Genomic DNA, 24,132 nt, shown 5'->3' with positions numbered 1-24,132 from the left:
GATGTAATTACCAATTTCAGTAAGATTATTACTGGTGCTATTTCAATGTTGTACAAACTAGTATCTCACCATCAGCTACTTTCAGGCAAGAATCCTCATTACCATAAAACACAAATTAAGTCAAAGCCTGTAGTATGAATCCCACACAACCATTTCACAGATGAGCTGCATTTTTACCTTAAATGTACATTTGCTTTTCAGTAACTGCTGCAATGTCTTCCAGCAGATGAGTTACAAAGAATTTCAATCATAACAGAACTCAAGAATTACATCAGGATTGTGTCAAAATTTCAACAGGATACCAGAAACTGCCTCAGTCCAGTTCAAGATGCTCTGTTTTCATGTGGGAACAGGAATTTCCTGATATTCTGAGAACAATTCTATTATTTCATCACTCTAGAACAGCAGGATTAGAAGATCCTTTTAATGCTGCCAATAATATTCCATACACATGTTACTCTGCACTGATCTGGTACCAGGGAACTGAGAGGCAATAATAAAGACAAAACAAGTTTCTGAAATGCTTATTGATCTGTGTTATCACACAAGCACAGCCAAAACATTGCACAACATTTCCTAACCCACATAAATCAGCAACTGCAACGTGAAGACGCACTTGATGCTAAAGTAAAAACCTAGATTTTTTTTTCCTACATGATATCCTCAAGAAAGCTCCAGTGTGTTAAAGGTTACGTGTTAGTTTTGTCAGGACATTTTAAGATACACACATTTGAGCTAGTGCACACTGGGTGGAAGGAAGACAAAAACATTGAGACAGGCAGAGTTTTGGCAGGCACAAACACAGAAAGGTTCTGGCAACATGTTCATAAAGTAAGTAGGGAAATCAGCAATCTGTTTTGTATTCTCGTAGTGTAGTTACTCACGGAGTACAGAAGTTACTAAACAATTTAAAAAATTATGGAACAGAAATTTTTTATTTTGGTATATTCACAGAAAAGGCAGGAAAATGATGGAACAAGCAGAATGGAATAACAGGATTATCTTGCCAGGGAAGCTGCACAGAGCAGCTTCTGTGCTTGTGCTTCTAATGAAGCTACCATAATTCTCAATTATAGACTCTTTCTAATTTATCACAGACTGTTAAGGTCAAACATCATCATTTATTATAAACCAGTTTTTAAATTCAAATTAATCTGTGAGAAGGCATGCAAAGGTCTGGTTTCGAATCTGATACCACAACACAAAAACACTGCATTACTTTCCATGACATCCTCAGAACTCAGATTATTATTTCTTTGGAAAGAGACAAATTAATCCCTCTTAGAATATTCAACTGGCAATCATGATGTTTTATATTTCAGCATTCACAACTCTCCTAAGCATTTGACTGTCAAAAGCAACCATGACACCAGTACTACAGACTCTCAGACAAATATTTTCCAGAAACTATGGTTTTAAAGAAACAAGGTAAGCAAAGGCTGACTCAGTTTTAGGAGTTGTGACTTGACAGTAACTTCTTTTTGAGTCCATTGACAAGTGCTATCACTGTAAATTACAACTTCCTTACTTAAATTTTCTACCATTTTTTGGATTTTACATTCTTAAAAGAAACACCAGATAAGTAGGAAGAGAATGTTATTTGGAGCTGTTGCAATTAATCAGGCAGAAAACATGTGGAATATACTGACACTAAACAACTTTCACTTCCTTATACATAATGTGTAATACTTGGAATGATTACAAGGAACACCACATTATGCCATGCAAACACTGGGAGCAAAATCTGAATTTCTTTGTGTGCACAATTCACCAGAATCAGGTAATTTTTGTCACAGTATTATAGACTGAGGCACAATTTCATATTAAAATATTTTTAATTTTTCTCACAAGAGAAAGTGTCACTGAAAGAACAAATGACAGTACTAGGAAAGGTATTGATAATAAATTGGCCAAAGGAGAGATGACTGCATAGTGCTGAAAGAGGTAATAAAATCAGAGGGAGATTATTACTGCTGATCCTCTGGGATCAGTTTTGAAACCGATTTAACATTTTAGCTTTAAAACCTAGCATCAAAATAAATGCACGCTCATAAAATGTGTAGATACCACAAAGCTAAAGAGCAGCAGTAACAGCAGGGAAGACTGAAATATCACACATACAGAAATTACTAAACTGAAGACTACAATAACAGAAGTCAGATTACACTTAACAGTGTAAAATGCAAATGCATTCCTTGTGAATGTAACAGCAGAAACTTCTCTTACACACCAAGAGCTTATCAATTGTAAGTGATAGAGAGGGAACTGTGTACACCAAATCATTATTTTACATCTGTACCTTTACAGTGTGATGGAACCATGGCTCTTGGTTTTGCAACATTCTAGCAGAGTGAGAAATACTGCAGATAGAACACAAGTTCCTTCCAAAATGTCATCTCATATAATATTTACAATCCTTGACATTAAAATTTTATCAAGTTGTCTGACAACTCAAAGATTAAACAACAACTTGAGGAATAACCATCAACGTTATCATGAAATACTATTTCAAAAGTTCTTATCTGTAAAAGAAATCCCTAAAATTTTGACTTACATATAAAGAAACCCCAATCAGGCTACCCAATATGCCAAAATTTAACTCTTGCTCCGATGGTATGAAACAAACCAAAACCAAGTAGTCAGCTACCAAACTCTTTAAAAAAAGTAAGATGCACACATAAAGAAACATTATATTCTCCAGTTATTCTCTCTATTTTGCAACACTGTCTCCTGATCAAAACCAGTCTTTGAAATACAGCACATGTGGATTTCTTATTTTACCATATTTATTGTACTTCCCAAACCTACTTGCCTTTTTGTAAGTATTCATAATCTTAGAGTTCCATTTACTCTCAGCTGTAGCTTGGCTGTTACCCCACAATATCAGAGTCAAAATTAACCTGAACTCAAACTCCACAGCTCTACTGCTCTGCCATGAAAATATGCCCACGACACAAAATTACACACTGTTTATTTTTCACTCTGCCTGTGCTCCACTTTCTTCACACATTAAATGAGGACATGATAATCTATCTTCTAATTCCCAGAGTGTCTAAAACCCCAATATACCTAAATGGGATGTCCAGTTGACCCTATTCACTACCTGATTTTCAAGAATTACTGTGAGACAACTTTCAGCTCTTGCTTGGTTTTGCAAAGCTTGGTAAAGCTCTCATGGCTTCTGCTTATCACTGTGTCCATGTGGCCCTCTGTCAAGTCACCTCTTTTCAGTCACTGAGCCAGCCCTGCAAATGCAGCTGTACAAAGATTTTGGTGCACCAGATTAATCAGTGTGGAAGCAGTGCTGGTAACAATTTGTCTTTGGTTAATTAAAGATACTGCAGCATATAGACAAGGAAGCATATTAAAAAATGAAACATGCTTGTATAAATATAGCATAACAAAATATTTATATGCAAAATTAGCTTTAAATCAGTTTATGATATCTCTAGCATCTGAGGAGGATTGTGAGCATATGCTTTTTTCAGAAGATCACTCCTCTAGAAATCAAAACTGTACTTTCATTCTTTAACACTGGAATATTTTCGTTTTTTTTAAAGCGAATCTTCCAAAAAGCAATAGCTCAATTAATAGATAAGGCCCTATCATGTTTAAATCACAACAAAAAGATTCTAATTTGAGGGAAATAATATGAAAATAATACATTAATTCTTACAAAACAGAAATCAATGAAAAGAACAGAAATATATCCTAAAATCTCTCATCCTATAAGGCATTCATGTGTTTGGGCAGGTTCAACCTGTAATATAATCTTTTTTCCAACCAAAAGGCAAGGAAAACATGAGGGAATAAGCCAGACCAGGCTTGAAGCATATGCCTGCAGTTTCTCTACCATGTTATACAGTAACACACATGTAAGTAGTTCAGTATGTGTTTTTTGCTTTTGTTGTTGCTAGAAAACAAACAAACCATATTGACAGGCATGATCCAAATACAATAAGCTCTGTGGCATTGGCATAAAACTCCTGACAGGAACGGAGTAAGGAAGGAACTGTAGCCAGAGGCTACAAAGGAAGAAATGCATTTGGTCTAAATGTATGCCAGTATATCCAGTACTTGCTGTAGCTTGGCAGGAAAACATTTCAGAAAATTAAAAATAATTAGGAAAATAATGACTGTGTAGTGTTTGCTCAAACACACTAGAATTACACTTATTACGAACAAAGTGTTATTGGAAAAGTCTTTGTATTCAAACAGCATATGTAAAAAATCATTTCCTTCTGACATAAAGCACAAGGCACAATGCTTGCTTAATAAAAAAAGCAAATATATCTTTTAAAAAGTATGTTTGAAAAGAACTTAAGACCTGAATTTTCAGCTCTTAAACTTAAGCAGAACTCTAAAGAAGCTGCACTTACATAAAAGTAAATTCCTCTCTGTGCTAGTTCAATTTCCTATATGAAGAAGAGATAACTTTGCTACTATCGTATCAGATCTGATTTTAGCCCCTCCTTCTTTTTCTTCCTTTCTCCTCTAAGCCACTATTTTCTCTTGGTACCTTTCTAATGCCCTTTTCCAGGACTTCACACACTGTATCTGATTAAGAATTCCTGAGTTACAGTGGCAGCAATATCACTGCTTCCTGCTGCAGGAGGAAATGCTAAAGGCTGCCCCCAATAGCTAATAAAGAAAAACTCAACAGCACAAACATCACAGCACCTGAGTCAATAAAGATTTTAATGCAACTTTTCAGATAAAGCTCCACAAGGTCTTGCTGCCCTGACCCCAACCATGGAACCTTCCACAACTGAACCAAGCCTGACCTCATGCAAGCATCTGCTTGGTAAGCAGTATTCTAATTTGCAGGATGTTAAGTGACCTATTTTCTTCTCATTTAAGAAGTTAAAAGCCAGCAGTATTTTGTTGTTGTTAAAAAGGAACACAAGCTAGGCTTCTCTGTCAATGCAACAACAGCTCTTCTGGAAATGCAAGAAGGAAACGCTTACTGAAGAACAGCTTCAATGCAGACAAGGTTATTGGGACTAATATTTCCTTAATTGTCCTGCCAGGAATCAGATTATTGCCCTGAGATCTTATTATAATAAGATATCTTGCAAGGTTATCTTAATTTACTGTGAAAAAACGGAAGTACTACATTTAGTGGCTGAGGCAACAGCCATTCAACTGAGAAATTCAAACATCAAATTTCTACTTGTCAGATCTGAAAGTTCACCTACTTAAAATATTTTCACTCCAAATTTACCAAATAATCACTGGGAAGATGCTCTAGAAAGAAACCAGGTTTTACAACACTTCTTATAATACATTGAAGCATCTCAGTGTTATAGTTTTATATGAACGCTGCAGGAATATCTGATTCTAAAGCCAAGTTATTATTGCTTATTTATGCAATGACAAATCTACGTGACATTCAAAGTCAGCTAATGATAATGAATTTGTTCAGTGCAGCTTCTGATCTTATGTAATCAAATAATATAAACTCAATTGTATTTCAAATACTAAAAAGGAAGCAAAAGGCATTTCAAGAAGGAACTTGAGGAACACAAGGTATTAATGAATAAAAATTGGACACAGAATGAAATGAGGCAGTTATGAAATAAATACTGTGTTCACAAAGAGATAATGAAATGGAAGGTCTGCAGAAGACAAAAAATGAGACAGATAGTTTTATTTCCATACAACAAAAAAATTGAGAATCATGTAGACTATCACACCACAACTTCATTTCTGCCTGCATCATTCTGAACATAATAAACAACAACAAAATCACTGGAAGTTAATTACCACCTCTATCTTGGTCACCAAAAATCCAGCTAATTACACCCTCAGAACCAAGTCATTGAGACAAAAAAATCAGAAATAAGGAAAATGTTTTTGTCCTACTTTCCTGATGCTCATTTTGGATATCACAGAAAGTAGTAGGAAAAAGTATTTCCAGGTCTGAAATGATCAGAAGAGAATGAGTGCAAAGTTAAAGCTTAACTTACATAAAAACAGCTTTCAAATGGGAAGCTTTTGTCCTCAAAAGAAGTTATTAAATTCTGTGGACACATCTGACTTCATTACACATTGAGACAGAGCTCATATCAGAGCTATAACTGATCTAATGTGGACATTACTTCTGTGAACACCAAAGAAGTCAAATCAATCTTTATGCCAGAGGCAGCAGGAGCTCTTGGAAAGTTCCATCACATTTAGCATCCTCTGAGTGTTGCTTTAAACATTATTGCTTGGAAGGGAAGACCACAGGTTTTTCTACAGAAAACCTCAGGCATTAATAATTTTCCCCTTAAGATTTAAAAAAGACCCTTTCCAATCAAACTCTTTTTCTTGTCTCTCTCTTTCATTTTTGCTTTTAGGAGGGTCTAAACACTTCTGCTTTATGACAACCACAACCATTTCCTACCTAAGGGGGATTACACCCCATCTGGCAGAGTGCTCACATCCACCTGCCTTTCAAGCAATCACACCCAGAAGGTGCACAAATTTACACGAATAAGTAGAAACTCTTCATCTATGCACTCCTCCTTTTCCTGAGTCTCCTTTCCAGTAAAGGAGAACTTCGACCAGATAAAGGACAGGTGGGGACTCAGAAGGAAAGGAGGGGTGCAGTCCTTGTGTTGCCAGCCTTCCTCAGCTGACAATAAGCAACCATTAAACGGGAAGGTTTCACTGTAAGCTGAGAATATAATGCATTTATGATACTACAACTGTTTCTTGTGCCCCCTCTTTAAAATCACATCTCCAGGTATCCCAAGTACCACTCAAGGGGTGTGAAGCAGGCACAATGTAATGAACAATGTTTTTATTGGAAAGACGGCTTAAAGCAACTTCCTGCTATTCTCTGTAAGATTGAAGAATTGACCCAGGTTAGTTAAAATGTAAAGTTACTTCTCACTTGGCCTGGTGTCCCTGTTTAGTACCCTGCACAGTGCCACAAGCCTTTGTTTCAGCAGAGAAGAAGGAATGCCTGGAGCTTGGGGAGAGAGGAACAATGGGAGAAAAAAGGTCCAAAGACACATTTGTAAAGGCACCTCTGCTGAAAGGACCACTCAAGGCTACTGTCACTTAAGGGGCTGGATTTAGGGTTTTTAACTCCTTCTGCTCGAATAGGCACAGAATATACATACAGGTCTATACCCACTACACAGCTTTCACTCAAATTAACACTCCCATGAGACACACCAAGAAGCCATTTGCCTTCTCCGTGATGTACAGCCAGCGTGATCCACTATCTGTGGGCCTTTTATTTCAGAATGCTTCTAGGTCACGGCAGGCTCCTTTGGAAATCCTACCAATGAATTGTAGTCACACAGCATTAACCTCACCCAGCCCTCAGTGCAGGTCAGGTGCCACCCCGAGGGCACACTTTAGAGCAGCTGCCAGCATTTGGACCATCCGAGGTCACAGGGCAGAATGAAGGCTCAGACAACCTCCGTATCCAGCCCCTCCTCAGTGGAAAAATGGAGCGGAAGCAGCTCACAGAGCTCTCCTAACTTTGTCACAAAATACCTTGTAAGGAAGCGCTGGCTTACCAAACACTCACTAAAATAACTTTCTGTCCTGCAGTTTTCCATGTAAAACTAAACCATGCCACATGTCAAAGCAATGCATTTTCAGTAACTATCAAAATAATCCGATGTTATTTTTTCCTTATTTTTCTAGCCCTGTTTCCTTCACTCTCAGCACTTTGTAAGGACATCTTCATGTGTGTATTCCACATTATGTCTGTTGCAAAGTTTGGTAAACACTTAAAATACGACGTTGCTTTCTTTCAAACCCACAATGAGGGCTCACTTTACCAAAGGCCAGGGTGCTTGGCTCATCCTTGTGCCAACTCAACTCAGACACACCGCGCAATGCAGCTGACTCCCAAGATGGGCCTTCCACCCCTACATTTTCCACTTAAGCAAATTAATGATCAGTAAAGATGGGATACACCCAGAAGACAGAAAACCACTTATTCAGCAAGTCAAAAATGGATATGCTGGCACTGAAACTTATAGTTGAAAGTGAAATGTATCCTACAAAGGATACCAGATTTCAGCTGCCTGCTGACAGTAAGTATTTCAGGGATGTCCCTAAGATGATTTCTACTGAGGACAAGTAGTACCTTCTTGCTGAAAGCACAGAGTCTGGCTTGATAGGGAATAGACAGTTCTTTTATGCCTCTAATGGATTTATTCCCTTACGTTCAATATTTCTCAGAAAGGATGTCACTTCCTCAGAGAATTCTGCTGCTCTACATTTTAAGAACTCAAATGTTCCAGTGAAGCTCAGCTGAAATTTTAGAAGCTGATAGAGAAAATCGAAAGAGAAGAATAAGAAAAGGTATCTGGTAGCTCAGAATGCTAAAATCCTTCCAACTAAAAGACAGCAGCAACCAGAAATGCAGAAACACCCTGATGGAGCTAACTGTAATTACACATACTTTCTGGAAGTGGGTGTGTTTGTGCTTTGCATGCCTATCTTTTCACATGCAAAAGGCAACACCTGACATGTATGTAACTTAAAGAGTTTGCCCTGTAGTCTTAACTATCCTCCCATAAACTTAACCAACAAAAATAACAATTAACACAGGTGTTTCATAATCTTCCCAAAATATTTTCTTAGTAAGAAGGTAACTGAGGATTGTTTTACCATGTAATAGAAAAAGACTACTGTTTAATGTGGGTGTGTGCCAATATATGAAAACTATTTAAAATGAATATTTTCGCAGTGGTCTGGAGGATTATGAGCCTAAATGTTGAACACTCCCTAGCTTCAAATAGTCTCTGCCCTGAATCACTGTGCAGCCCTGCACAGAATAAATAGTTGGAAGAAAAAGTCAAGACGAAAATTATTTAAGCACATAAACACTTACAATTCTGTAATATTAAAGAAGCTGCAATGTCCCAAATTAAATTTAGGACACAGATAGACTTAGATGCACCCTTATTAAGAGGCTGCCTCTGAAGACAGCACAAAAGGCAGTGGCACAGACAGTGCAGGGGTGTGCAAAGCCACCAGTGGCACACTGAGTGTGCCCAGGATGAGCTCCTGTCCAGAGGGCATCTTCTGCAATTCTCAGCAACAATTTCCTCCCGTGGCAGCCAGGCCTTCTCCAGTCTTTTTATACTCGAAAGAATTTAGACAAAACCAAGAATTTCTACTTTTACATAAAAATGAGAAAAAACCTGGTACACCAATAAAATCACAAAGGTGTTGTAAGCAAAACAATTTTTTATGTGTTTGAGGTAGCACAACATGCATAAAGAAGGTGCAGCTACCTAGTTTAAGCTGTACTAGCTTAAGTACTCAATTTACTGCAGTCCACACCTGGATATTTGATAATGCATGCAAATATAAGCTTTCAACATATGCCATGAAGAATTAAGTAACAACACAACCTTGAAACTAAAATTAACATTAAAGAATGTAGAGACTTTTTTTGGGGAGAGGGGCGAAAGATAAACGAAAGAAAGGTGTTAAAAATATATAAAAATAAAAGACAAATTTCAGAAAATTGACACAAGACAATATTTAACCTTGGCCTAAAGCAAGCATCACTTCACTGGTTCAAATTGTAGGTGAAGATATCAGGGTTAGCTATAAGCTTCCCAATGAAGTTGCGCATTTGTGAGAGATACAAATATATAAACGAAAGAAAGGTGTTAAAAATATATAAAAATAAAAGACAAATTTCAGAAAATTGACACAAGACAATATTTAACCTTGGCCTAAAGCAAGCATCACTGGTTCACATTGTAGCTGAAGATATCAGGGTTACCTATAAGCTTCCCAATGAAGTTGCACATTTGTGAGAGATACAAATACGCATTTTCTTTCTCATTGTGAAAGCTGCACATATATTTAACTTAGATGAATTTTCCTTTCTAAAGCTAGCCTTGAAGGTGTCAACATTACTTGCTAGTGCCAGTGCTAGTGAATTCATATCAATGGCAAAAGCTAAGATACTAAATAAAAGTCCACTTCTGTTTACATTCTGAGCCATCATTTAGCTACCAGGAAAAATACCACAAGATTTGTTCACAGAAATTAGTTAGTCAGAAATGAAAAATTATCCAAGATTTCTGTTCTGATTGATGTTACCTCAAAAATACTGGATCACATATTCGTTGAAACTAAAAAGAGGATACAACCTGAGAAAACATTAATATCCTAAAAATGGTAGTATTGATGTTATTTTTAGCTAGCAACTTTTCTTCTTCTTAATTTCATTAGATATCAGGAGATAGCTTCAAAAACACCATGCAATTTATTGGCACAATTTTATTAATACCTAGATTTTGATCTCCTTCCCACTATAAATTCGTCCTGCACTCCCACAATGCTAGTGCAGAAACAGCATTCAAATTTGGAACTGAAAACCTGAAATATGGTAATTTAAGTAATCCTGACGTTGTTTATACTTGACATTTTAGAATCTTGGCCAATGTACTTTAAGAAAGGAAAGTGCCTTGCACTTTCAGACATCAGAATTTTTAGCACACAAACGGCCACTGCAATCAGCATCGCTCCCAAACAAAATTAATTGACAACTAAAAGAGATGGATGCTAGAAAAGCACAAGAGAAGTGACATACTTAGAAGAAGAACAGAAATTTCATTTTTAAAAAGTACAAAAACATCCACAGAATAGCAGAAAATTATCATTGAAGTATACCACTATGAATGGTTAATGTGAAAATCTATCCTGAAAGAACTGGGGCACTAAAAGGAAACAAAACAAAGCAATCTGCTATCTTACTGTGTGAACAGAACCTTGACCAAAACACGCCTAAAGCACGGTTTCTAGTTCAGTAGCAACAACCCAGATCAAATCCTGATGCACACTGGCTATTCAGCTGAAAAACCACTACTGCAGCTGCTACATTAATCCAGCTTTTAGCACTATTTCCTCCTCCTTCTCCTACATCCTTTGCTGTGTGCAAGGCACTCCTAAAAAAGGATGTGGCCACCATGGTTAAGCCTTCAGGAAAAGAGCATTAGCGGCATTCAGATGATGTGTTTTCTTTTCCTTTCTTTTGCTTTACCAGTTGAAAACATCTTAATAAAACTAACAGTGAAACAGGTCTCATTTCAAAGGCTGATCATTTAACATATACTCAAGTGCTCTTTACATTTTTAATCTTGCCAAACATGCCTTTATAAACAGGCATTGTATTACAGCAATACTAATGATAAAATGCCAAAGAGGCATTTAGAACTTTATGAATGTGAAGCTCACTGGCAAAGCCACAAATCAAACAACAAAGGACTGAGAATGCATAGGGACCCTTTTTCTTTTTGTTAAAAATTCATATGAATAAATATGCAAGCATAATAATTATCACGTTGTTTTCAACTGCAATGCTGCTATTTTCATCCCAAATTTTACACCAGCACCTATTTCAACATTTCCTCTACTGTTTGAGGATGGAAACATCATCTGTTGCACATTACAAACTAACAGTACTCAATTACAAAGATTTTGATCAGTTTGGAGGAAAAGGTAGGAAGAATCTGTTCTTCTGCTAAGAGTTACTACTCCATATGCAGATTTACTGGGTAAAAGACTTGACAAGAGTAAATAGTGTCTCACCAATTTACCCACAAACACATTTTAAGAATTAGAAATTAAACACAATGCAAAACCGTTTTGCATCAGGTCCTAAGCAAAAAACAAAACCAAGGCAGAAATCACACAGTTCAAATCCTCAGTACTCAAGGGAAGTACTCCATGAGACATTATCACACAAAGCTGTCTTTAGCAGGTAGACACAGCTCTTCAGCAAAACTAGCAGACTTCAAACTATTCCAGAAAAGTGATAGGCAGTTTAGCACCACCTCACCTACAGCTCTCTCATGAGAAGCCAGAATACCAAAGGAAATAAAACACAGCCCAGTAACACACCAAAACCAACCACAACACACCATTTGGAAAAAAAACCACCCTAAAACCACCCCTACTTTCCCTCTTCCCACCTTTTTTGCAGTGAAGCAGCCAAGTGGGAACAGTAAAAGAAGGCATGGTTAGCACAGACTCTAATTAAATGGATGTATCAAACGAGCTCATTCTGCCAACTTAATGATTCAGCTTAAAGAACTGGGAGTCTTCCTCCTGACTTCTGTCAGAGTCAAGTACATCTGTTGAGTGCATTTGAAGATTCTGCCTCTTGTAAGATAACCTTTACCTCTTCACACAAGAATTACCATTGAGTTCAGCAGAGAATGATCACAGAAAAGATTATGCTAGTTTTGTGGAAAAATCAATCATGGTCTCCAGAAAAGCTCAAAACAAATGACTTAATATTTTCCTGTCAACAAAGTATATATATATATACACACCAAGGTAAAGGTAAGCACCACAATTGAAGGACTTCTATTCATTTAGCTGTCCTCACTTTATTTTAAAGACAATACCCTTAAGTCCAAAAGAAAATGCTTTAAATAACCTGCAGTCCAAAAAGGAAAAAAAAATTCTAAGCACACAGTGGTGTGTTTTCAGCTTCAGTATAAATCAAATAGATTAATGAAGAAACAAAATTTGACCTTTCAATAAACCTATTCAAAGTTGATCACATTTCACAAACAGGTTTCCAGTTTTGCTTTATAAATTATGAATCATTAACTCAAACACACCAGTGTGCAAGGTTCATGAGATGCATGTGGAGGTTCATTCAGGTCTCTGACCGTATGTACAAGTTTACCAACAGCTCCAATAACCACAACATACAGAGAGATTGGTTCTGTCGTTCTCACTAGCACAGCAAGCACTTGTTACCCACTTAAAATCTCCTAACAGGAACTTGTTTCACTCCATCAAGTAACTCTCCATAACTCCAACAGGAATTTGGAGCTCTTAATTACTTACCTGTGGACATAATGCAACTGATGAACTGAATCGATGGCTATCACCATTTCAGCCAAATAAAAACGAGCCATATCTTCAGGGAGTCTGTCCTCAAACTTGCTGAGCAATGTAAGCAGGTCTCCTCCAACATAGTAATCCATAACCAGGTACTGTGGAGTGGGAACAGTAAGAGAACGGAGTGAGGGGGAAAAAATTACAATTTATTGAGTGAATAAAGGACTAAATATTCATTGAAGCATAAAAACTAATTCACTGCAAAAATTATTATGGACATGAAAAAACTAAAAGAGATGCTTAGGTGCTCTGAAATCCGTAGTAACTTCAGCTGCAGTTCAGCATTTAGCCTACTTGAATAATTTTCATATTTATACCTCTCCAAATATAGTAAGCCTCATGACAAAATAGTATCAACTTCATCCACAGTCCCATCACCAAACATGAAATGTTTAGATCCTCTGGATTCCCTTATGAAAACAATACTCTTTATTAGACAGCTAAAGGAGTAAAGGTTTAAAGTACAGACCTATAAAAATGAAACAAGAGTGTAAATTTGTGATCTCATTTACGTTGCCTTAATTTTCAAGGCTTTCCCTTCCCTTTCTTTCTACCATTAAATGAATTACTTTGGAGAGCAAAGTTTTTAGATTATTTAGAGAGGCATTTCTAATCTAAAGATTATTTAGATTAAAGCAAAGTCTGAGAGACTTCCAGTGACCCACAGCATAATTCCAGAAACTGTTGATATTACACATGATACAGGACCTGGCAACATAAAATACAACATGTCACCTTCTCTAATTGAAAGGATGGAGAAAAATATTGATTTCTTATATATTAATGAAACACAAAACTTGCCAGCCATTAAAGTGGATGCAAAAACTTTTAAAAAATCGGAGCCTTTCTGCATTTTACTGTATTTACAGAATAAAATGCCACTTCTTTTAGCAACATTATTAAAATTACTGGAAAAAGTGAAACTTAAGTGTGAAATTCAGGATTTATACATTTTAGCTTAGTTTAGTTTGTTTTTAATTATGAAACAGTGCCTGAAAGGCCAAATGGAGGAAAGAAAAAAAAAATCAAAGCTAATTATAGCTAAAAAACTAATTATTAACATTCTAATTTAACACACACTGCTAAGACATTATTTCAAAACATCATTGTGGACAGGTTAATTAGAATCACAGAATATCCTGAGCTGGAAGGGACCCATAAGGATCACCAAAGTCCAGCTCCTGGCCCTTCACAGGACAGCCCCAAGAATCAAATCACACCCCGGGAATAAATTTTCACTAGACTCTCTGGAAGTTTTTGCTTAGAGCTGTTTCCAGGAACACAGCCTATCTGCATTTGAAGCAGTGATCCTTAAGAAGACCATAAATAATAAAAAATATTGAAAATGTAATAATGTATACCCCAATTTGTTTCTTTAAAATTCTGACAATACAGCCTAAAGGGACTATTTATATTAGTTGCCCTAACATGTTTGCCTTTCCCATTTTTAGAAAAAGACGCTAAAATATGAAGAAGAAAATCTGCAAAATTATGCCAACTCTAGGGAAGATGAGGGGCAGGCTGAAATCTTACACCTGTTTCTTTTCCCTCATATTTTCCATAACAATAAAGGTGATGAACAAAGATTTTAACAGCTTGATATAGAATAACATGGGCATCATCATTGATTCCAAGTGCATAGGAAAGCACAAAAGCCATTTCCACAAGATTTTAAATGTGTTGATAGTCAAATTTTCATTTGTTGCTTTGTGACAGGAATAATGAACTTCTTAAATTATGCTCACAATCCTTATGGAAGATAAGTATCTTCTATTCAGTGGTGCTCCTACACTCCTTCAGGAACAAGACTGATTGTGTAAGTCTCTTGTGTTTTGCAGTTTTAGAAAATGCATTAAGCCTTTGGAACTTCAGACACTGATTACTAAGTGATGCATTGCACAGGCATCTCCAAGAGCTGAGCTTATTGCTTTGAATGTATATTGAAAAAAACCTCTTCAGATTCTCCTAACTGATGTGGGATCTCTGCACTCATTCTTCAGCACTTTGAAAACCTCTGCAACTCAGCTACTGGATATAGCAGAATAATGGAATTTTGGCTCTCAAAACACAGGATTATGCACCTCCTCCTAAGTTTGTAAGAGCAACATAGTAGCCTAATGACACAAAAACCATTGACACCTTGAATAAGCCAACACTTAAACTGTAACTCAGGGTATTTAACTGTGCAAATGAAGTTAAATACATGTGCAGGAATTACAGTTAAATCTAAAACCAAAATTTTACATGAAAAAATTCTGTCAAATATCCTATGTCAAATATCCATGTTCATATAAAAAATAGGGTTTTATAAAGCCTTAAAAATACTTTTTAAATAATAATAAAAATACTTTCTAAATGTACACAATCTTCCGGATCTATCGAAGTCCCAAATACTTCTCAAAATACGAGTGTATGACAGCACCATCTTTCCAAGAGAAAGAAAAAGCATAGATTTAAGAACTCTAAATTCTGGTAGCTAGTAGAAGCTTAACACAGGCATTTAATCCCAAATCACAGATTCATTTGGAATGGAAGGGACCTCCCCAGAGCTCATCTGCTCAAGCAGGGTCAGCTAGGAAAGGCTGATGATGACTGTCTCCAGCTGGGGTTTGAGTATCTCCCAATAAAGAAGGGTTTTCTTGTGTTCTGATGAAACTCCATAGATTTCAGGTTGTATTCACTGGCTCCTGTCCTCTCACCAGGCATCACTGGGAGGAATCCAGCTCCCTTGTCTCAACTCCCTCCTTCTGGTGTTTACACACGTTGGCGATAAACCCCCTTCTCCATCCTCCACTTATTTGGGCTGAGGAACCCCAGCTGTCCTCACAGGAAGGATGCCCCAGTGTGTCTCAATCATCCTTCTGGCCTCACAACAGACTTGCTCCTGTAGTTCCATCTCTCTTTTGCCCTGGGGAGCTCAGACCTGGACACAGAGACCTGGACACAGCACTTCAGGTGCAGCCAGGGCAGGGCTGAGCAGAGAGGAAGGACCCCCCCTGACCTGCTGGCAACACTTTTCCTTGAGCCCAGAACACTCCTGGCCTATTTTACTGGGAGAGTGCATTGCTGCCTCATGGCTAAGCTTGTTATCCACCAGGACCTCAAGCAAAGCTCCTTCCCAATCACCTGGGCCCCAGCATGTACTGGGTTTCTCTTATTATACACCCTAGATGCAGGGCATTGCCTTTCCCTTTGCTGAAATTCATGAGATTTCACTCTCTCCAGTTTGCTGAGGTCCATCTCAAGGCAAGCAACAGTCACTGCACAACCACATCTACTACTCAATCTACACAGATTTTTTTTTTTAAAGCCACTTGTGTTACATGTGATTTTAATAAAAAGTATATGGAGAACTAGTGATGATACAAACTCTGAGTATCTCTCATATTTTTGCCCAGCAAGGTGCAGAACTAGCTCCTGTTAGCAGACTATCAAAGGTGACGAACAGAACCTGCTCTGTGCTTAGTGAAAACAAGGAAACTGGCAAGAATAAGACAAATTCTAGCAGGCTGTTCTGGAATATATAATATTTTCCTTGAAATGCTCTTAATGATAAGATCAATATTACACAATACATGACATTATTTTTACTGTCCACATTAACAAAGCAGGAAACTGGCTGGGAGGTATTTAGGCCAACAGTTAGACCTAACCATTTCTACACAAATCTACCAAAATCCATGGATCCCCAGGCACCTGAACTGACAGATGAAATTGCAATATAATGGCAAAAAACACTACAAATCACTCTGCAAGAGTTCCCTGTATAGCACTTTTTGTATTGGACAGAATGGGAGGAAAAAGCTACTGTGGCTGTACAGTAGATTAAAAAAAAAATATTAGAATTGCTAATGATAGAGAATCCAAAGCACAGGGCAATACAACCCAAATAATCTAAAGCCATCAATGCAAAGTTGCTTACTTTTTCAGGTATAAATATTACCAAAACTGTATCACAACCAAAACATTTTTTAAGTGGGAAAGAATTTATAGAAAATTGGCCACTTTTCCACATATTAGTTTCTTTTTGCAAGGCATTCAAAATCATCAAAATTTAAATAACATAAAAGAGACAGCTTCCAACTCTTATTTATGAGCATTTAGTGGCATTCTTGTTGCTTTATTGTTTCGTTACAGCTTACTGAGTTTAAGTCCTCAGAATACTAAGTTGTTTCGAAACAGGTCTACTCCCAATTTCTCTCTGTAAAACAGTAATCAGCATGGTTAATAATGAAAAATTAAAATAGAAAATCTATGTTAGTAAGTGCACTTTTAATTTTACGAATCCAATTCAACTGGAATGACAACTTATAAGAAAGAATATGCAGGTAGATCAAGGTTTATCAACAAACGCAAAGTGGTTTAGAAAACAAACCTGCCTTCCTGAGGTAGTTATAGCAAAACTTTCAAAGTTTCTGACCAATCTCCACCCTTCAGAATTTTATGGAAAAATCACAGATCCTCACATGGTCTGTATGGTCCAGAGAGCAAAATTAACAAATAAACTACTTTTCTGTCTCAAACCACAACCAAGACTCTGCATTTCGAAGCAGATATATATATATATATTAAAGCAATACTCACTAAGTAGTTTTCATCCTGGAATGCATAATGTAATGTTGTGATCCACTGGTTATCTCCATTCACTAACACATCTCTCTCTTCTCGAAAACAGGCTGTCTGAAGGGGAGAAAAATAATTATAGCCTTTAGGTAAAATATATAAAGAAAAACATTTAGGAAGTTGACTGTGTTTTGACATATATATTTGGGGGAAAAAAATCAAAACTGCCTCTCAGTTAAAAAGTAATTTATTACACTATCCCAATATGACAAAATCTAAAAAGAAATAGACATGAGAAGAGACCACCTTCTTCAAATTTAAACAGTTGTACTTCTCTGTACTGTTAAGTGAGGCAAAGGGATAAATAAGCTGCTGCTTCCCATCATCCAAAATGTCAAAATCTTGATGTATCAATAATGACAGAATAGCAATGTATGATTAAGAAAAACAATCAATAATGGCATTAGATAATTGCAACTGCACTAGAAGTCAGAGAGCTGGAATCTGGAGTCTTGTGTTGTTTTTTCATCTCATCATGGTGTTAGCCTAGTTTTACACTTCAGTTCTCACATACAGTTCTTTTCATTTGAAAGTAGCTGCCAATAACTCCATGTAGTCATCAGTTGATAATCATTAACCACTTTCTCCACACCCCTTGCTCAAGAAAAGCAGGGAGAAGCAAATATTGCTCTTGCCAGGTATAAGCTGTTGATCAGACATCCCAAGAGGTTTCTCCTCAATACACTGGAAAGAAAAACAGGAGGCAGGAGGTGCCTTCATATCAAGTGGAACAGAGGAGGAACAAGAACTGCCAACAAATGTTTCAATTGTGGAACACAGGTTTGTACAAAACAAAAGAGAAGAAAACGTGAAGAAAATGACTAAGTGCAAAGCAGCAAGGCATTTAATCCAATGAAAGTCTTGCAAGTTGCCCTGAGTAGTGAAAAAAATACCTCAGCAGAAACAACATTGCAGAATAACAGACAAAAATCACCAAACAGATGAAAAGTCAAAAAGAAACTATAGCAAAGAAATCCCATAAACATTTTGAAGGGACTGAGTTCTGAAGTAAATATCACAAGAAAACAAAAAGTACCAAATAACAAAGCCAACGCACAGGTTTGTTCAGAAAAAAGAGATCTAAACAATAGTGTAAAGGAAAGAATAATATTGTACAGGCTCTATTTAGAAGGCAGATGGAGAGTTTGAGAAAAACACAGACCATATTTTATTCCAGCACACTCTGCTCTTCACAAAGATGTTTCATCATTTTGAACCCTGCTCTGTCTCTTCCATCTTCGAGACAGCTAAGTTTAAAGGAAATTCAAGCCTTAGCTTTTTATTTTTTCAGTTTGATTTCCAAACCCAATAGGAAAATAGCAGACTTCTGGCATGGCTTTTGCTGGCTGTGAGATTTGGAAAGTGAAGAATGAAAAGTATAATATCATTTGAGATTGAGATATGCACAAGAATACATGCAGCAAAAACAGAGCAGCAAGTAACTCCTTCCTCCAAACAAATAAACCATCACAAGTCCTTATTTTGGTGAATACAGTGAGTAAGAACTATGGATACCAGGAAAAATTAAGGTGACATACTTTAATCATTGCACAATGCAGGAGATAAATCAGTGAAATTTGAGAAAATAGCAAGACATACTTCAAACAAATACCTTCAAAGGTTATTGAATGAAAAATAGACTTGGGGTAGGAGAATGAGCATGGATCATCTTCAGAAGGAAGAAAAGCTGTTTGATGCTTCAGCTTGATTTTTTTCCTTCCTTGTTTGTAAACTCTTGACATATTTCAGAGAGAAATAACTATGAAATCTTGTTTTCACAAGGATGAATAACAGGTAGTTTCTCTACTTGTTATGACACAATTAATAGGATTAGTTACTAGAGAGTTTATATAATTCCACTTGTTTTTGCCATGATTTGACAAAAGACTGTGCATTCCTTGAGCACTCCAGACACCCACCTCTGGGCAGCATGCCTAGAGCTGAAGCAAGCTACTACCACAGTAGATCACAGCTGAGACAGCAACAGCCAGAGTAGAAGTGGTAAAAAAAAAAATCCAACAACAACAAGAGACAGTAGCAGTGTTTCTTTTAATTACTGTAACATGGCTCAATGAGGCTTTTTTAAAATGAAGCCTTTTTTGTGCCTTCCATTATTCCAGCATTACATTTCATCTTCCCTAGGCAGTCTCCTTGAACTGTTGGCAGAGACCTCCAGAGGTCATCTGCTCCAACTCTGCCACAGCAAAGCCAACTCAGTACTGTGGTCATATCTCTCCTGTTATCATGGCCTTCAAGCAGCAAAGAATTTGACCTGCTCTGCTGTTGGGTGCTCATGTCCTCACAGCTCAGAGTCAGCACCTCCTGGGGATGCTGACTGCTTCCATGCTGCCTGATATTTGTCCTGCTCTCTCCTGAGCCTCATCTGGCACCAGCATGGCACACGTGTAACTCTAAGTGACTGTCAACGCTCAGGGTAGCAGGTCTGGGAGTGTAACAGCAAGATGTCACACACTTCCAGGTACTCCTTGTATCAGTAACATTCCCAGCTCTACAGCCCATCTCAACAGTGGCAAGTATTTGGAAAATTTATCCTCTGCTATTATACAAAAAATAACATTGCAACCTGGGTAATTTTAAAAGACTTTGCAACCTGGGTAATTTTACAGTAACAAAGTTTTTGCACTCAGAGCTTGCAGTCCTCAACCTTACTCTGGCATTCTCAAGTCTCTTTTGAGTACATACTCCCTTTCTGCTTTTACAATTGACTCCCACTCCCCACACTGTTGACACATATGTCCATTAATATATAGAATATTAATATATATATAAGAATATAGATCTATCTATATGCTTGTGGTTTTGGACTGCATGATTTTCCTGTGCATCTCAGTGTTAGTGCAGCACACTGCTAACAGAGCCAAAATGGGTAATTTTCCCCATCAGCAGTAGGAACAGTATTCATGAATGTTTAAAAATGACAGGTTACAGTTGCTAAAGGTCATGCTTTATAATGCAATTTCACTCCAGATGGTTCTCTTTCCACTATATAACCATGGGTTACAAATACATGGAAAAACATTGCTGTAGTTCTTTTTAGGCTAATGGTTCAGATTTTCAGAAATTCAGCTGGACCCATGGGAAGAGTATTTTTAATACCTTGCATAAAAAAATTTTTGAAACCTATTTATAACTGTATGCTAATGAAAAGAAACAGTTTTCAGACTCACTTTAAAAGGGTACATTTAAAAACAGAGTGGAGCTTTATTCCAGGTCTTTTCTTTTTCAGTGAAATAATAAAACTTACAGTAATGACATTTGTCTTGGAGAGAAATGCCTCTTTGTATCAAGGCTACTGCCAGATTGCTCAGTATCTGAATAATTTCTGGATAAAAAGGAAACACATTGTGCACATCTAACCACAATCTGCAAACCATTTATATTTCTTGATGTGATAACATTTTCATTAAAAGAGACAGGATGTGCACACATCAGAAATTGGCTTTAATTTGTCTGAATACATTTTTTTAAGAGTGTGATGGTTTCCCATTGATCTCACTTCCTACCAAGATGTAATTAAAACATAAATGTGGAAATCAGAATAAACTTGGAAGCAGTTGAACAGCAAAAGGCAGCTTGAGAGCAGCAAAGTTGAGGTCTCAAATAAAAACTGTATGAGTGAATTTTTAGTATGCATAGATGAAGAATTTCAAAGCAAATCAGAGAGTAAGATACATGTTCCATCTAAAATTAACACACAAGTATTCAGGTGCAGGCTGCATTTTATAAGCTTCCTTTCAAAGGAATCCAAGGGAAATACACCAAGGACTTTGTGAAGAGCAGAGTTGTATAAACAAAGTAGACAGCTAAGGCAAAAGCAAGGCTGGTGAAGGAGCTGTTCCACCTTCTTCAGACACAGAATGGATTCCAGCTATAATGAGGAACTTTTTATCACATATTTTTGCAGATGACCATTTTTAGAAAACACGCACTCTAATTAATTTGAAACTTTTATCTTTCTGATTTTTCAGTCCACTCATTGGGCCTTTACTAAGTTCTAACTACTGAGAAACTAATAGGCTTGATGAGCTATGGCTCAGCAATTACCTTCTTATAGCTCAGTAACTATCTTCCACCATGGAAAATACTTGCTCAAGACTACATTCCCAACTGAACAAATGCATTAAAAGATCACTTGGGCAGTTGATAATTTTTGGACAATTATAGAAAAGGCCTAACGTCAAAAACATTCAGCCCCAAAGAAGTCAAGATTCCAGGACATTTAAACCCTTCTGATGAATTGCTTTGAGCTTATTCAATATTAATTTTTATACTGCCAGTAAATAGTGAAGCACTTCCTCCATCCCTCTAATAAACATGGAGACTTGTGCACAGAGAAATGACAAGTCAGCAAAGTAAGAGGGGACACAATCATGGAAAACACTACTGCAATCTTACTTCAGCTCTCTTCAGCATCTCCCATTTATTAAGTATCTTCATGGCAAAAACTTTATCTGCATTTTTCAGTTTTACTACTGCAACCTGGAAAAGAGAAATGAAAAACAAATTAATTACAACAAGAAAATAGATATTGTTTTCATTTTTATGTAACCTTGCCCTTTTGGAGGTTTTTTTAAGTGTTCTGGACACATTTTTACTATGCATAAAATACCACACCATCAAGACAAACACCTCAATAGTACAGGAAAATACAAGTTTATTGCAAGCTTTCCTTATGTATCACACTTTCCCCATGTATAATTTTTTTCTAGGTGACTGTCAATGAAAACTGGCATTTCTTAGCATCACACTTCTTGCTGCATCATACTGACATGAAGCTCTCTGGCTCTGTGCTTTATCCTTAAGTGCTACACAGTAATTTAAACTTTAGAGCCCTCAACAAAAAGGTAACAGCACAGCAGCTTCTAAATCAAGATAAACAATGTGGTTTTGGTTTTAAAAACAAACAAAACTGTAGATTTGCCATAAAGCAACTTCCACTCTCGTTTCAAATAATGCACTAGATTTTCTTCCAAGATAGTATGACTTCACATTTTTCCACCTGAAGTTCAATGAGCTCTTTATGATATCTGTTGTAAGCAACAGGGAAACAGTAAAATGCACAATTTCTAGAGAAGTAAAACTTAACAAAACAAGCCAGCCCAGCTGCTCATCCTCTTCTCATAGCTTTTGAAACATTAGATGCCATAGGCCTCTGTAATAATAAATTAACGAAGTTCACTGACACCATCCTTTTCTGAGAATATTAGTTTTGTTTAGCTATAATATAAGCTAACATAGAGTATTTTTAGGAAAGAGGGAGGGAAGAAGTTTACACAAACTTGTTTTCACAGTTCAGGCTTCCCTGGGTATGGCAAGCTCAGTGTCTTAACCAAAATGGGTATGAACGTGCCACAAACTCAAACCTGCTGATCAGAACTACACCAGCATTGTCATCCCAACTACTGAAAAGTTCAACAATCACCACATTTTAACAACCACTCTCCAAGTATCCTGTTCTGCCTCTTCCCTTCCAAAGGAATCTTAAGACTAAGCCAGACAAAAGTTTATTTCTGTGTGCATCTGGTTACAAACCAACGTGCTGTCACACAGATTATTATCATCTTATCCTGCAGGCCAGTGACAAAAACAAATGAAGGTTGAATCCTACATTCCTTTCACCTCTTCCATAATCAGTAAACCAGCAATGTGTGAAGACAGTGACAACAGAAAAGAAAATACAGGATCAGACAGCTTGAAGGAAGTGCCATGCCAACCTCTTTGAACCATCTTCAAATGTGTCATCAGCTGCAACAGCTTCACAAACGAGGCAAAAGCACAGGTTGAAGGATTGCAATACTCTGATGTCTAAACCAATGTGTATCTCACAGTGTAGCTCTTGCCTAGCTGTAGATTCACAGACCAAGCAGCTGTCACTTCCCATATGTACATTATCAGCCCTGCTCTTGACACTGCTGCCTTCTGGGGTTGCAGGGGGAGGCAGTGGCAGGGAGATAAAAAGAGGATATAAGACAGAAAGGTATTACATTTATTTGTTTAAACTACTTTATGGACTGAAATTTTTAAAGGTTACGCCACATGAGGTTCAAGTTCACATTCAGAATCCATCAAGGAGCTTTCAGATTTGAAACACAAAAATGGATTATTACTTTAGCCTATAATACAATAACTTTAATTCATAGAGAATGTTTGCTGTGCTGTGCATGGTAACCCATGACTGAGAATCACAATTTTTTTTTTGAGGGAAAGATGAGCCTTTGGCAGTGATACACAGCCCAGAGTGTGGATTTGATCTTGATTATCCTTTTGCCATACTATCTAAATCTTAGAAGCTCTGGTAAGCCATTACATGTATCAATTTCTAATGAGAAGTGGCAGGAGGACAAAGCCTCAACACTGCACCTAATCAGTATCCAAACTGTATCCTACATAACTTGGATGACAGGGGCACCCTTGGCCATGCAGCCTGTGGTATGAAGCTACAATGTAGTTGTGCCCCAAAGACCTTTAAGTATTTTGGGACTCTTGCTGGGAAAAATTAAAAGGCTGCTGTTACTAAAGCTGAGTAGCTCCTGCTGCCCAGCATGGGAAATAAGTTTTTCCTCACCATTAACCACTGGAGTTGAAGCAGCCAGAGGC

General features: G+C 37.1%; 1 protein-coding gene across 10 annotated transcripts in view; it reads right to left on the bottom strand.

Moving 5' to 3' along the window:
- The window catches only part of CDC42BPA (CDC42 binding protein kinase alpha), a 182,675-nt gene that overhangs the window by 95,985 nt on the left and 62,558 nt on the right, over positions 1-24,132 (bottom strand). For all 10 annotated transcript variants that reach the window (XM_039717040.1, XM_039717031.1, XM_039717033.1 and 7 more), the window contains exons 4-6: positions 21,931-22,014; positions 17,476-17,571; positions 12,838-12,986 (exon numbers count right to left, since the gene is read on the bottom strand). In XM_039717040.1, coding sequence (XP_039572974.1) covers positions 12,838-12,986; positions 17,476-17,571; positions 21,931-22,014 — 329 coding nt within the window. The remainder of the gene's footprint in view (positions 1-12,837; positions 12,987-17,475; positions 17,572-21,930; positions 22,015-24,132) is intronic.

Source organism: Passer montanus, unplaced genomic scaffold (assembly GCF_014805655.1).
Source record: "Passer montanus isolate IOZ18808 unplaced genomic scaffold, ASM1480565v1 scaffold37, whole genome shotgun sequence".
Taxonomy (NCBI): Eukaryota; Metazoa; Chordata; class Aves; order Passeriformes; family Passeridae; genus Passer; species Passer montanus.
The sequence above is the reverse complement of the archived record's forward strand: the minus strand, read 5'-3'. Positions and strand labels throughout refer to the sequence as shown.